This window comes from Hyperolius riggenbachi, chromosome 6 (assembly GCF_040937935.1).
Source record: "Hyperolius riggenbachi isolate aHypRig1 chromosome 6, aHypRig1.pri, whole genome shotgun sequence".
In the NCBI taxonomy this organism is placed as follows: domain Eukaryota; kingdom Metazoa; phylum Chordata; class Amphibia; order Anura; family Hyperoliidae; genus Hyperolius; species Hyperolius riggenbachi.
Genome location: NC_090651.1, coordinates 373316762 through 373330809, shown reverse-complemented (window position 1 = coordinate 373330809; position 14048 = coordinate 373316762). Strand labels below are relative to the sequence as shown.

The following is a 14048-nucleotide window of genomic DNA, read 5'->3' as shown; positions in this document are numbered from 1 at the left end:
TTGATGCACCACAGCTCCCAGCATGCCTGTCATTGAGGCACCGCAGCTGACTCTGCCTGGGGATACTCGGGGCTCCCCAGAATAGATCAGGGGCATGTGCCACTGATCTTTGGGGCTAGCAACGCCCCTGACTGAAACACTGTGGGATTATGATCCTGTAGTGAAGGATGGCTAATTATGTAACTTCAAAGTGTCATTTTTCTATATATTGCCCACAGGGCTGGGCCAAGGCAGAGACAAGAGAGGCTACAGCCTCAGGGCGCAGTGTAGGAGGGGGCAGGGCGGGGTCGAGGCAACAGGCGAGAGAGGCTCCAGCCTCAGGGCGCAGTGTAGGCGGGGGCAGGGCGGGGCCAAGGCAGAGGCGAGAGAGGCTCCAGCCTCAGGGCGCAGTGTAGAAGGGGGCAGGGCGGGGCCGAGGCAAGAGGCGAGAGAGGCTCCAGCCTCAGGGCGCAGTGTAGGAGGGGGCGGGGCCGAGGCAGAGGTAAGAGAGGCTACAGCCTCAGGGCGCAGTGTAGGAGGGGGCAGGGCGGGGCCGAGGCAGAGGCTAGAGAGACTCCAGCCTCAGGGCGCAGTGTAGGAGGGGGCACAAAACTCATTCAGCTACCATTCCCCTATTGTGTATGAAGCAGAGAGAAAAATAAAAGGGGATACATGGCAGTGACTGCAAGCCAGATAACTTGAGATTAAGGTGTTTGGGGGGGGGGGGGGGTCCTGGGGCACCTTTTAGTCTAATGGCAATCAGTGTCTGACGGCTGGGGTGGGAGGGATGGAGGGGCCCCTTAGTGTAATAGCAATCAGTGTGTGACGGCCGGGGTGGGAGGGATGGGGAGGGGCCTCTTACTGTAATAGCAATCAGTGTGTGACGGCTGGGGAGGGAGGGTGGGAGGCAGGGATGCTCAAATTCGGCTTCGGGAGATATCCGGATTTTTGCTATCCGGATATCTCCCAGTAATGCTGTGCGGGCTGGGCGGGGGGGTCAAGCTTACCTCTCTGACGTCTTCTTCGGTCGTCCCTCAGCGCCTCCCACGATGCGCTCCAAGCGGCGGTCACCTGATTACAAACACTTCCTCCTTCCGGGTTGAAGGAGGAAGTGTTTGTAATCACGTCACGCGCATGGAGCGCATCGTGGGAGGCGCCAAGGGACGACCGAAGAAGACGTCAGAGAGGTAAGCTTGACCCCCCCGCCCAGCCCGCACAGCATTACTGGGAGATATCCGGATAGCAAAAATCCGGATATCTCCCGAAGCCGAATTTGAGCATCCCTAGTGGGAGGGGCCTCTTAGTGTAATAGCAATCAGTGTGTGACGGCTGGGGAGGGAGGGTGGGAGGGGCCCCTTAGTCTAATAGCAATCAGTGTGTGACGGCTGGGGTGGGAGGGTGGGAGGGGCCTCTTAGTCTAATAGCAATCAGTGTGTGACGGCTGGGGTGGGAGGGATGGAGGGGCCTCTTAGTGTAATAGCAATCAGTGTGTGACGGCTGGGGTGGGAGGGATGGGTAGGGACCTCTTAGTGTAATAGCAATTAGTGTGTGACGGCTGGGATGGGAGGGATGGGGAGGGGCCTCTTAGTGTAATAGCAATCAGTGTGTGACGGCTGGGGTGGGAGGGATGGGGAGGGGCCTCTTAGTCTAATAGCAATCAGTGTGTGATGGCTGGGGTGGTAGGGATGGAGCGGCGCACTTTGGTGTCTCAGCCTCGGGTGCTGGAGGACCTTGTTCCGGCTCCGATTGCCCACTTAAATGTTCACTCTCTATCACCCCTAATGATTCCGTAACAGGGAAACCTTGATCAGGTGGAAGAGTCGGCAAGTTATTTGCACAACTTTGCAGGATGCACTTTTGAATTGCGTTTTATTGAAAAGCAGTTTTATGCACAAAGGCCCTGTTTGCAAGGAACCACGGTGTAAGTCTTATTGCTGGAATTGTGTTTGAGTTTAAATAAATGTTTGGATCCCTTGCAGACAGCATCTAATGAGATGTTTGTGTGGTGGCAAATACCGGTGAGTCGCTTGTAATCTTGTACATGTGGTGACCAGGGGTGCAGCTAAGGTTTTTGTGGCCCCAAGCGGCGAAAAATGGGTGTGGCTATCCTGCATAAGTGGGCGTGGCCATGACATGTGGGTGGAGCTGGAGGGCGGATTGGGGCAGGGCTGTTAGCGGGGAAAATGGGTGTGGGGGTGATTGAGGCGCGCGCAGCGCACCGCGCCGAAAGATGGATTTGGCCATGACATTGTATGGGCGGAGCTTAACCGTAGCACAGCAAATATAGCCAACTATGACCATTAAATAATAAATGCAGCAACAATTACCCCAGACACCAGAAAATAAAAACGCAATTTGTGCAACATTTCAACCGAAAACAAACAGAATTTGGGCCACATTTCAGCAGAAATCAAACGCAATTTGGGCCACATTTCAGTAGAAATCAAACCCAATTTGGGCCACATTTTAGCAGAAATCAAAGGCAATTTGGGCCACATTTCAGCAGAAATCAAACGCAATTTGGGCAAATTTTCTGCAGAAATCAAACGCAATTAGGGCACATTTTCAGCCGAAATCAAACGCAATTATGGCACATTTTCAGCAGAAATCAAACGCAATTTGGGCACATTTTCAGCAGAAATCAAACGCAATTATGGCACATTTTCAGCAGAAATCAAACGCAATTTGGCCACATTTCAGCAGAAATCAAACGCAATTTGGGCACATTTTCAGCAGAAATCAAACGCAATTAGGGCACATTTTCAGCAGAAATCAAACGCAATTTGGGCACATTTTCAGCAGCAATCAAACGCAATTTGGGCACATTTTCAGCAGAAATCAAACACAATTTGGACACATTTTCAGCAGAAATCAAACGCAATTAGGGCACAGTTCAGCAGAAATCAAACACAATTAGGGCACAGTTCAGCAGAAATCAAACACAATTAGGGCACAGTTCAGCAGAAATCAAACGCAATTAGGGAACAGTTCAGCAGAAATCAAACACAATTAGGGCACAGTTCAGCAGAAATCAAACACAATTAGGGCACAGTTCAGCAGAAATCAAACACAATTAGGGCACAGTTCAGCAGAAATCAAACACAATTAGAGAACAGTTCAGCAGAAATCAAACATAATTAGGGCACAGTTCAGCAGAAATCAAACACAATTAGGAAACAGTTCAGCAGATATCAAACGCAATTAGGGCACATTTTCAGAGCTGCAAAAAGAAAAGAATTTACTTACCTGGCACTGGCAGAAGTCTTCTCTCCCCGTCTCCTCTCCTGGCCGGCTCCTCAGGCGCGCAGTTCCCACGGTGCTCCCTCCCTCCTCCAATCTCCCGCGCTGATTGAATCAGGGCTACGGGAAGATGGCCACCCGAAGCCCTGTACTGGAGGCATAAATAGTCTCCAGAGCAGGGCTTCGGCGGCGGCCATCTTCCCGTAGCCCTGCCCTGCTCTGCCAGCCCCGCGGGGCTGCGGGAAAACAGTGACGTCACGCCGACGTCACTGAGCCGCCGAGGCCCCTACGATCTTGAGGCCCCAAGCGGGCCGCTTGGTTTGCTTTATGCCTCGCGGCGCCCCTGGTGGTGACTACAGGTAGTCAAAAGAATGTGCCAAGTGCTGATGAACTGTTGGATATAACTACCCAACTATTCCAAGCCATCCAACCAATCAGACTGCCATTAGTTTGGACACCCCTCTGAGCAATGTGGCACCAATAAAAACCTCACAAAGTTTTTAAAGGTCTTTCCATACTTTTTTTTTTTTTTTTTTTTCTGGAGAATTTATCCATTTGAATAAATGTCATTAAGCTCTTGCATATGTGGCAGTCCTGCTGCTCACACTGAAGCTAAGGTTTATGGTGATTCCTAACCCCTGCGTGCAAGATTTTGCATTTGTTTCAGGGGCGTAACTAGAAATCACTGGGCCCCTCTGCAAAACTTTGGATGCCCCCCCCCCCAGGTTTTGTTGCTGGAGGGGGGAGCGCTGATGGTAGCCAGAGGGGGGGGGGAGTTAGCCTCCCCTCCCTGCTGCTATGTGTGCCTGCTTCTCCCCCTTCCTGCACTGCACCCCCTCCTGCCCTTAAAATGGACCTAAAGGGCCCCAGAGCCAGGGGCCCCCTCTCAGGCATCTCCCCCTAAGGGCCCACTTGCAGCTGCATCCCTTGCAGAGCCTATCGTTACGCCCCTGATTTGTTTGGCATAGGGGGCAGCAGTTTAATGATGAGCGAAAATGTTGATATTCTTTTTGCATTGATTTTTGCAAAAACAATGTAAAAATCAAATTTTGAGTGAAAATGCCATTGAAAATGATTTTATTATAAGTTTGTGATTTCTCACGATAAAAAAAAAAAAAAAAGATTTTTGAGCTTTTCGCAAATTTTTATCCCGGAATCAATAATACATTTTCTTTGACCATACTGCGAAAATATGATGTATCTTTGTGAATATTTTCTTGAAATCGAAAATTTCATTTGCAACAATGACTTTGGCGAAAATTAGCAAGCAACACTGATTACTGGTGCTTTTGTGGGGGATTGACCATGAATGTATCAAAAGAGGTGAATTGTACTCTTTAATAAGAGGCAAGAGTGACATAGCAAAGGGCACCCAGAAGGAACTGAGGGACCTCAAAGATTATGGGAGGCTGGACGAAGCCCCTTGTAAGGTAAGACAAACTAAGGGTTTTTTTGTTTTTTTACCAGGTCAAGGGTCTCTTTGCTATCCAAACTGATCAAATCAAGAAATATTTGATGGGGTTGTTGCATATTTTTGGGGGCATGTAAGATTATCAGTGATACAATCTCTACCCTTTTATCTTATATTTGCAGGAAGAGACAAATGCACCCAATATGAACACCAAGAATGGAGTGAATGTAGAGCACACTGTGCATACTACTGTGAGAACCATGCAATTAAACGCAACCGATGTACCAAAATCTGTCAGGGAGGCTGCGTCTGCAAGTATCCGTACATCTTCAAGAATGGATTGTCTGGTCCCTGTATCCCCCGAAATGTGTGCATCCAGCGTGGTCCCTATGACACTGCATCTGCAGGACAAGGTGAATGTGGGGCCTGACAAGAATTGTCTCTTGAGGACCGCGGTGTTAAATCCCTCTAGTGACCAGGCCATTTTTTTCTAAATGGGCCACCGCAGCTTCAAGGCCTCGCTGCAGGGCCGTACAACTCAGCACCAGGGCAGCCATCAGGGGGGGACAACTGACACTGCAGTGAGGGGCCCCAGGCTTCTGGGGGCCCTGGGCCCCACCCAAAGTGCTGGAAGGGCCGCATGTGCTGGCTGTGGCTGCGGGCCTGTGGCTCACTAACTAGCATTCTAGGCCACCATCTATACCTGGCTACCTATACTGGGGCTGGAACCACCTATACCTAGCTACCTATACTGGGGCATTACCTATATCTAGCTACCTATACTGGGGCCCCACCTATACTTGGCTACCTATACTGGGGTGCCTATATCTTGCTACCTATACTGGGAGCACCTGTACCTGGCTAAGGGCCGGTTCACACGGACGGCAGGCGGCGTTGGGGCGGCCAGGAAGTCGCGTCGTCCTGTGACGTCCCGTTCGGTGGCGGCGGTACAGAGATCGTCGCGATCGGCGTTTCTCGTCCCCGCAGGGGGACATGAAGACGCGCCGGCTAGCCGTCCCTAGACGTTGCATGCGGCTTCTAGGGACGGCCGAAACGATGCGTGATCAGATCGGGATCAGAACGCCGCGTTTATGCAATCGACGGTAATCGACGGTAACCGCGCAATGCTAAACGCTCCTATTCACTTGAATGGGAGAGTTTAGCCGATGGGTCCCGAACGCTTGACGGTAGACGCCGCCAAGCGTCCGTGTGAACCGGCCCTAACCTATACTGGTGCACCACCCACACCAGGCTATCTATACTGGGAGCCACTATACCAGGCTACCAATACTGGGGCACCATCTATAGCTGGCTACTTATACTGGGGGGACCTATACCTGGCTACCTATACTGGGGACACCTATGCCTTGATACCTACACTAGGGGCACCTAAACCTGGCAAGGGCAAGGGGACGAGCTGAGACAGAAGGAGACAAAGAGGTAACACAGGGGGATAAAAGATGCACAGGGAGAAAAGAGATGAGATGGGAACATGAGGTCGCACAGAGGGACACAAAAGAGGCACAAACTGAGGTGAGACAGAGAGGGACAAAAGAGGCACAGGGAGAAAAGAGATGAGATGGGAACATGAGGTCACACAGAGGGACACAAAAGAGGCACAAACTGAGGTGAGACAGAGAGGGACAAAAGAGACACAGGGAGAAAAGAGATGAGATGGGAACATGAGGTCACACAGAGGGGACACCTATGCCTTGATACCTACACTAGGGGCACCTAAACCTGGCAAGGGCAAGGGGACGAGCTGAGACAGAAGGAGACAAAGAGGTAACACAGGGGGATAAAAGATGCACGGGGGGAAAAGAGATGAGGTGGGAACATGAGGTCGCACAGAGGGACACAAAAGAGGCACAAACTGAGGTGAGACAGAGAGGGACAAAAGAGGCACAGGAAGAAAAGAGGGGGACAAAAGATAACGGATAAAGGATAAGAACGGACCTACAAGTCCCTATCTCATTTGTTAACCGGGGACTACCTGTATTTTGATAGTATTTGTCTCCTCCCACAAAATGCCACATCATGCTGTTCATGGCGCTTTCTTCAGTGTCGAAGACATGCACTTTTTCGCTCCCAGCGCACTTTGTACATGGGGTTGGGGTGGCTAGTGGGCGGGCACAGCAACCAATGGGTGGGCCCAAGGAGGGGGGGCCCAGGCCTGCTGATGTGTGAGGGGCCCCAAAATTTCTGATGGCTGCCCTGCGTCAGCACACAAATGATCCCCCCCCCTTTTCTCCCCACCAACAGAGCTTTCTGTTGGTGGGGTCAGATCGCTCCAAGGATTGTTTATTTATGTATTATAAATATCTTTTTTTTTATTAAATTTCCCTATTGTTTTAAATTAATTTAATAACCCTCCTTCCCTCCCCCGTCAGCTTATCACAATGATTGTCTGTGATAGACTGCAGCCTATCACAGCCTAATACAGGAGTGTATTCAGTTTGCTAAGGCTGTAACTGTGCAGGCGCAGAATGCTCCCACCTACAGGAGCGTATTCAGTTTGCTAAGGCTGTAACTGTGCAGGCGCAGAATGCTTCCACCTACGGGAGCGTATTCAGTTTGCTAAGGCTGTAACTGTGCAGGCGCAGAATGCTCCCACCTACAGGAGCGTATTCAGTTTGCTAAGGCTGTAACTGTGCAGGCGCAGAATGCTTCCACCTACGGGAGTGTATTCAGTTTGCTAAGGCTGTAACTGTGCAGGCGCAGAATGCTCCCACCTACGGGAGCGTATTCAGTTTGCTAAGGCTGTAACTGTGCAGGCGCAGAATGCTCCCACCTACGGGAGCGTATTCAGTTTGCTAAGGCTGTAACTGTGCAGGTGCAGAATGCTCCCACCTAAGGGAGTGTATTCAGTTTGCTAAGGCTGTAACTGTGCAGGCGCACAATGCTCCCCCCTACGGGAGCGTATTCAGTTTGCTAAGGCTGTAACTGTGCAGGCGCAGAATGCTCCCACCTATGCGAGTGTATTCAGTTTGCTAAGGCTGTAACTGTGCAGGTGCAGAATGCTCCCACCTACAGGAGCGTATTCAGTTTGCTAAGGCTGTAACTGTGCAGGCGCAGAATGCTCCCACCTACAGGAGGGTATCCAGTTTGCTAAGGCTGTAACTGTGCAGGCGCAGAATGCTCCCACCTATGGGAGTGTATCCAGTTTGCTAAGGCTGCAACTGTGCAGGCGCAGAATGCTCCCACCTAGAGGAGCGTATTCAGTTTGCTAAGGCTGTAACTGTGCAGGCGCAGAATGCTTCCACCTACGGAAGTCTATTCAGTTTGCTAAGGCTGTAACTGTGCAGGCGCAGAATGCTCCCACCTACAGGAGCGTATTCAGTTTGCTTAGGCTAACTGTGCAGGTGCAGAATGCTCCCACCTACAGGTGTGTATTCAGTTTGCTAAGGCTGTAACTGTGCAGGCGCAGAATGCTTCCACCTACAGGAGGGTATCCAGTTTGCTAAGGCTGTAACTGTGCAGGCGCAGAATGCTTCCACCTACGGGAGTCTATTCAGTTTGCTAAGGCTGTAACTGTGCAGGCGCAGAATGCTCCCACCTACGGGAGTGTATTCAGTTTGCTAAGGCTGTAACTGTGCAGGCGCAGAATGCTCCCACCTACAGGAGCGTATTCAGTTTGCTAAGGCTGTAACTGTGCAGGCGCAGAATGCTTCCACCTACGGGAGTCTATTCAGTTTGCTAAGGCTGTAACTGTGCAGGCGTAGAATGCTTCCACCTACAGGAGCGTATTCAGTTTGCTACGGCTGTAACTGTACAGGCGCAGAATGCTTCCACCTACAGGAGGGTATTCAGTTTGCTAAGGCTGTATCTGTGCAGGCGCAGAATGCTCCCACCTACCGGAGCGTATTCAGTTTGCTAAGGCTGTAACTGTGCAGGCGCAGAATGCTCCCACCTACAGGAGGGTATTCAGTTTGCTAAGGCTGTAACTGTGCAGGTGCAGAATGCTCCCATCTACGGAAGTCTATTCAGTTTGCTAAGGCTGTAACTGTGCAGGCGCAGAATGCTCCCACCTACAGGAGCGTATTCAGTTTGCTAAGGCTGTAACTGTGCAGGCGCAGAATGCTCCCACCTACGGGAGCGTATTCAGTTTGCTAAGGCTGTAACTGTGCAGGCGCAGAATGCTCCCACCTACGGGAGTGTATTCAGTTTGCTAAGGCTGTAACTGTGCAGGTGCAGAATGCTCCCACCTAAGGGAGTGTATTCAGTTTGCTAAGGCTGTAACTGTGCAGGCGCACAATGCTCCCCCCTACGGGAGCGTATTCAGTTTGCTAAGGCTGTAACTGTGCAGGCGCAGAATGCTCCCACCTATGCGAGTGTATTCAGTTTGCTAAGGCTGTAACTGTGCAGGTGCAGAATGCTCCCACCTACAGGAGCGTATTCAGTTTGCTAAGGCTGTAACTGTGCAGGCGCAGAATGCTCCCACCTACAGGAGGGTATCCAGTTTGCTAAGGCTGTAACTGTGCAGGCGCAGAATGCTCCCACCTATGGGAGTGTATCCAGTTTGCTAAGGCTGCAACTGTGCAGGCGCAGAATGCTCCCACCTAGAGGAGCGTATTCAGTTTGCTAAGGCTGTAACTGTGCAGGCGCAGAATGCTTCCACCTACGGAAGTCTATTCAGTTTGCTAAGGCTGTAACTGTGCAGGCGCAGAATGCTCCCACCTACAGGAGCGTATTCAGTTTGCTTAGGCTAACTGTGCAGGTGCAGAATGCTCCCACCTACAGGTGTGTATTCAGTTTGCTAAGGCTGTAACTGTGCAGGCGCAGAATGCTTCCACCTACAGGAGGGTATCCAGTTTGCTAAGGCTGTAACTGTGCAGGCGCAGAATGCTTCCACCTACGGGAGTCTATTCAGTTTGCTAAGGCTGTAACTGTGCAGGCGCAGAATGCTCCCACCTACGGGAGTGTATTCAGTTTGCTAAGGCTGTAACTGTGCAGGCGCAGAATGCTCCCACCTACAGGAGCGTATTCAGTTTGCTAAGGCTGTAACTGTGCAGGCGCAGAATGCTTCCACCTACGGGAGTCTATTCAGTTTGCTAAGGCTGTAACTGTGCAGGCGTAGAATGCTTCCACCTACAGGAGCGTATTCAGTTTGCTACGGCTGTAACTGTACAGGCGCAGAATGCTTCCACCTACAGGAGGGTATTCAGTTTGCTAAGGCTGTATCTGTGCAGGCGCAGAATGCTCCCACCTACCGGAGCGTATTCAGTTTGCTAAGGCTGTAACTGTGCAGGCGCAGAATGCTCCCACCTACAGGAGGGTATTCAGTTTGCTAAGGCTGTAACTGTGCAGGTGCAGAATGCTCCCATCTACGGAAGTCTATTCAGTTTGCTAAGGCTGTAACTGTGCAGGCGCAGAATGCTCCCACCTACAGGAGCGTATTCAGTTTGCTAAGGCTGTAACTGTGCAGGCGCAGAATGCTCCCACCTACGGGAGCGTATTCAGTTTGCTAAGGCTGTAACTGTGCAGGCGCAGAATGCTCCCACCTACGGGAGCGTATTCAGTTTGCTAAGGCTGCAACTGTGCAGGTGCAGAATGCTCCCACCTACGGGAGTGTATTCAGTTTGCTAAGGCTGTAACTGTGCAGGCGCAGAATGCTCCCACCTATGGGAGTGTATTCAGTTTGCTAAGGCTGTAACTGTGCAGGCGCAGAATGCTCCCACCTAGAGGAGCGTATTCAGTTTGCTAAGGCTGTAACTGTGCAGGCGCAGAATGCTCCCGCCTACAGGGGCGTATTCAGTTTGCTAAGGCTAACTGTGCAGGTGCAGAATGCTCCCACCTACGGGAGTGTATTCAGTTTGCTAAGGCTGTAACTGTGCAGGCGCAGAATGCTCCCACCTATGGGAGTGTATTCAGTTTGCTAAGGCTGTAACTGTGCAGGCGCAGAATGCTCCCACCTAGAGGAGCGTATTCAGTTTGCTAAGGCTGTAACTGTGCAGGCGCAGAATGCTCCCACCTACAGGAGCGTATTCAGTTTGCTAAGGCTGTAACTGTGCAGGCGCAGAATGCTTCCACCTACGGAAGTCTATTCAGTTTGCTAAGGCTGTAACTGTGCAGGCGCAGAATGCTCCCACCTACAGGAGCGTATTCAGTTTGCTAAGGCTGTAACTGTACAGGCGCAGAATGCTTCCACCTACAGGAGGGTAATCAGTTTGCTAAGGCTGTAACTGTGCAGGCGCAGAATGCTCCCACCTACGGGAGTCTATTCAGTTTGCTAAGGCTGTAACTGTGCAGGCGCAGAATGCTCCCACCTACGGGAGTGTATTCAGTTTGCTAAGGCTGTAACTGTGCAGGCGCAGAATGCTCCCACCTACAGGAGCGTATTCAGTTTGCTACGGCTGTAACTGTGCAGACGCAGAATGCTCCCACCTACCGGAGCGTATTCAGTTTGATAAGGCTGTAACTGTGCAGGCGCAGAATGCTCCCACCTACAGGAGTGTATTCAGTTTGCTAAGGCTGTAACTGTGCAGACGCAGAATGCTCCCACCTACAGGAGCGTATTCAGTTTGCTAAGGCTGTAACTGTGCAGGCGCACAATGCTCCCCCCTACGGGAGCGTATTCAGTATACTAAGGCTGTAACTGTGCAGGCGTAGAATGCTCCCACCTACGGAAGTCTATTCAGTTTGCTAAGGCTGTAACTGTGCAGGTGCAGAATGCTCCCACCTACGGAAGTCTATTCAGTTTGCTAAGGCTGTAACTGTGCAGGCGCAGAATGCTCCCACCTACAGGAGCGTATTCAGTTTGCTAAGGCTGTAACTGTGCAGGCGCAGAATGCTCCCACCTACAGGAGTGTATTCAGTTTGCTAAGGCTGTAACTGTGCAGGCGCAGAATGCTCCCACCTACAGGAGTGTATTCAGTTTGCTAAGGCTAACTGTGCAAGTGCAGAATGCTTCCACCTACAGGAGCGTATTCAGTTTGCTAAGGCTAACTGTGCAGGCGCAGAATGCTTCCACCTACGGGAGTGTATTCAGTTTGCTAAGGCTGTAACTGTGCAGGCGCAGAATGCTCCCACCTATGGGAGTGTATTCAGTTTGCTAAGGCTGTAACTGTGCAGGCGCAGAATGCTCCCACCTACAGGAGCGTATTCAGTTTGCTAAGGCTGTAACTGTACAGGCGCAGAATGCTTCCACCTACAGGAGGGTATCCAATTTGCTAAGGCTGTAACTGTACAGGCGCAGAATGCTCCCACCTACAGGAGGGTATTCAGTTTGCTAAGGCTGTATCTGTGCAGGCGCAGAATGCTCCCACCTACCGGAGCGTATTCAGTTTGCTAAGGCTGTAACTGTGCAGGCGCAGAATGCTCCCACCTACAGGAGGGTATTCAGTTTGCTAAGGCTGTAACTGTGCAGGCGCAGAATGCTCCCACCTACAGGAGCGTATTCAGTTTGCTAAGGCTGTAACTGTGCAGGCGCAGAATGCTCCCACCTACGGAAGTCTATTCAGTTTGCTAAGGCTGTAACTGTGCAGGCGCAGAATGCTCCCACCTACAGGAGCGTATTCAGTTTGCTAAGGCTGTAACTGTGCAGGCACAGAATGCTCCCACCTACAGGAGTGTATTCAGTTTGCTAAGGCTGTAACTGTGCAGACGCAGAATGCTCCCACCTACAGGAGCGTACTCAGTTTGCTAAGGCTGTAACTGTGCAGGCGCAGAATGCTCCCACCTACAGGAGCGTATTACGTTAGCTAAGGCTGTAACTGTGCAGGCACAGAATGCTCCCACCTACGGGAGCGTATTCAGTTTATTAAGGCTGTAACTGTGCAGGCGCAGAATGCTCCCCCCTACGGGAGCGTATTCAGTTTGCTAGGGCTGTAACTGTGCAGGCGCAGAATGCTCCCACCTATGGGAGTGTATTCAGTTTGCTAAGGCTGTAACTGTGCAGGTGTAAAATGCTCCCACCTACAGGAGCGTATTCAGTTTGCTAAGGCTAACTGTGCAGGCGCAGAATGCTTCCACCTACGGGAGTGTATTCAGTTTGCTAAGGCTGTAACTGTGCAGGCGCAGAATGCTCCCACCTATGGGAGTGTATTCAGTTTGCTAAGGCTGTAACTGTGCAGGCGCAGAATGCTCCCACCTACAGGAGCGTATTCAGTTTGCTAAGGCTGTAACTGTACAGGCGCAGAATGCTTCCACCTACAGGAGGGTATCCAATTTGCTAAGGCTGTAACTGTACAGGCGCAGAATGCTCCCACCTACAGGAGGGTATTCAGTTTGCTAAGGCTGTATCTGTGCAGGCGCAGAATGCTCCCACCTACCGGAGCGTATTCAGTTTGCTAAGGCTGTAACTGTGCAGGCGCAGAATGCTCCCACCTACAGGAGGGTATTCAGTTTGCTAAGGCTGTAACTGTGCAGGCGCAGAATGCTCCCACCTACAGGAGCGTATTCAGTTTGCTAAGGCTGTAACTGTGCAGGCGCAGAATGCTCCCACCTACGGAAGTCTATTCAGTTTGCTAAGGCTGTAACTGTGCAGGCGCAGAATGCTCCCACCTACAGGAGCGTATTCAGTTTGCTAAGGCTGTAACTGTGCAGGCACAGAATGCTCCCACCTACAGGAGTGTATTCAGTTTGCTAAGGCTGTAACTGTGCAGACGCAGAATGCTCCCACCTACAGGAGCGTACTCAGTTTGCTAAGGCTGTAACTGTGCAGGCGCAGAATGCTCCCACCTACAGGAGCGTATTACGTTAGCTAAGGCTGTAACTGTGCAGGCACAGAATGCTCCCACCTACGGGAGCGTATTCAGTTTATTAAGGCTGTAACTGTGCAGGCGCAGAATGCTCCCCCCTACGGGAGCGTATTCAGTTTGCTAGGGCTGTAACTGTGCAGGCGCAGAATGCTCCCACCTATGGGAGTGTATTCAGTTTGCTAAGGCTGTAACTGTGCAGGTGTAAAATGCTCCCACCTACAGGAGCGTATTCAGTTTGCTAAGGCTGTAACTGTGCAGGCGCAGAATGCTCCCACCTACGGGAGCGTATTCAGTTTGCTAAGGCTGTAACTGTGCAGGCGCAGAATGCTCCCACCTACGGGAGTCTATTCAGTTTGCTAAGGCTGTAACTGTGCAGGCGCAGAATGCTCCCACCTACGGGAGTCTATTCAGTTTGCTAAGGCTGTAACTGTGCAGGCGCAGAATGCTACCACCTACGGGAGTGTATTCAGTTTGCTAAGGCTGTAACTGTGCAGGCGCTGAATGCTCCCACCTACAGGAGCGTATTCAGTTTGCTAAGGCTGCAACTGTGCAGGCGCAGAATGCTCCCACCTAAGGGAGTGTATTCAGTTTGCTAAGGCTGTAGCTGTGCAGGCGCAGAATGCTCCCACCTACAGGAGCGTATTCAGTTTGCTAAGGCTGTAACTGTGCAGGCGCAGAATGCTCCCACCTACAGGAGGGTATCCAGTTTGCTAAGGCTG

At 51.3% G+C, this 14048-nt stretch overlaps 1 protein-coding gene across 4 annotated transcripts in view; it reads left to right on the top strand.

The window, feature by feature from the left end:
- LOC137521951 (zonadhesin-like) overlaps positions 1-14048 on the top strand; it is a 173262-nt gene that overhangs the window by 84699 nt on the left and 74515 nt on the right. For all 4 annotated transcript variants that reach the window (XM_068241908.1, XM_068241910.1, XM_068241909.1 and 1 more), the window contains one exon: positions 4813-5043. In XM_068241908.1, the coding sequence (XP_068098009.1) occupies positions 4813-5043 (231 nt within the window). The remainder of the gene's footprint in view (positions 1-4812; positions 5044-14048) is intronic.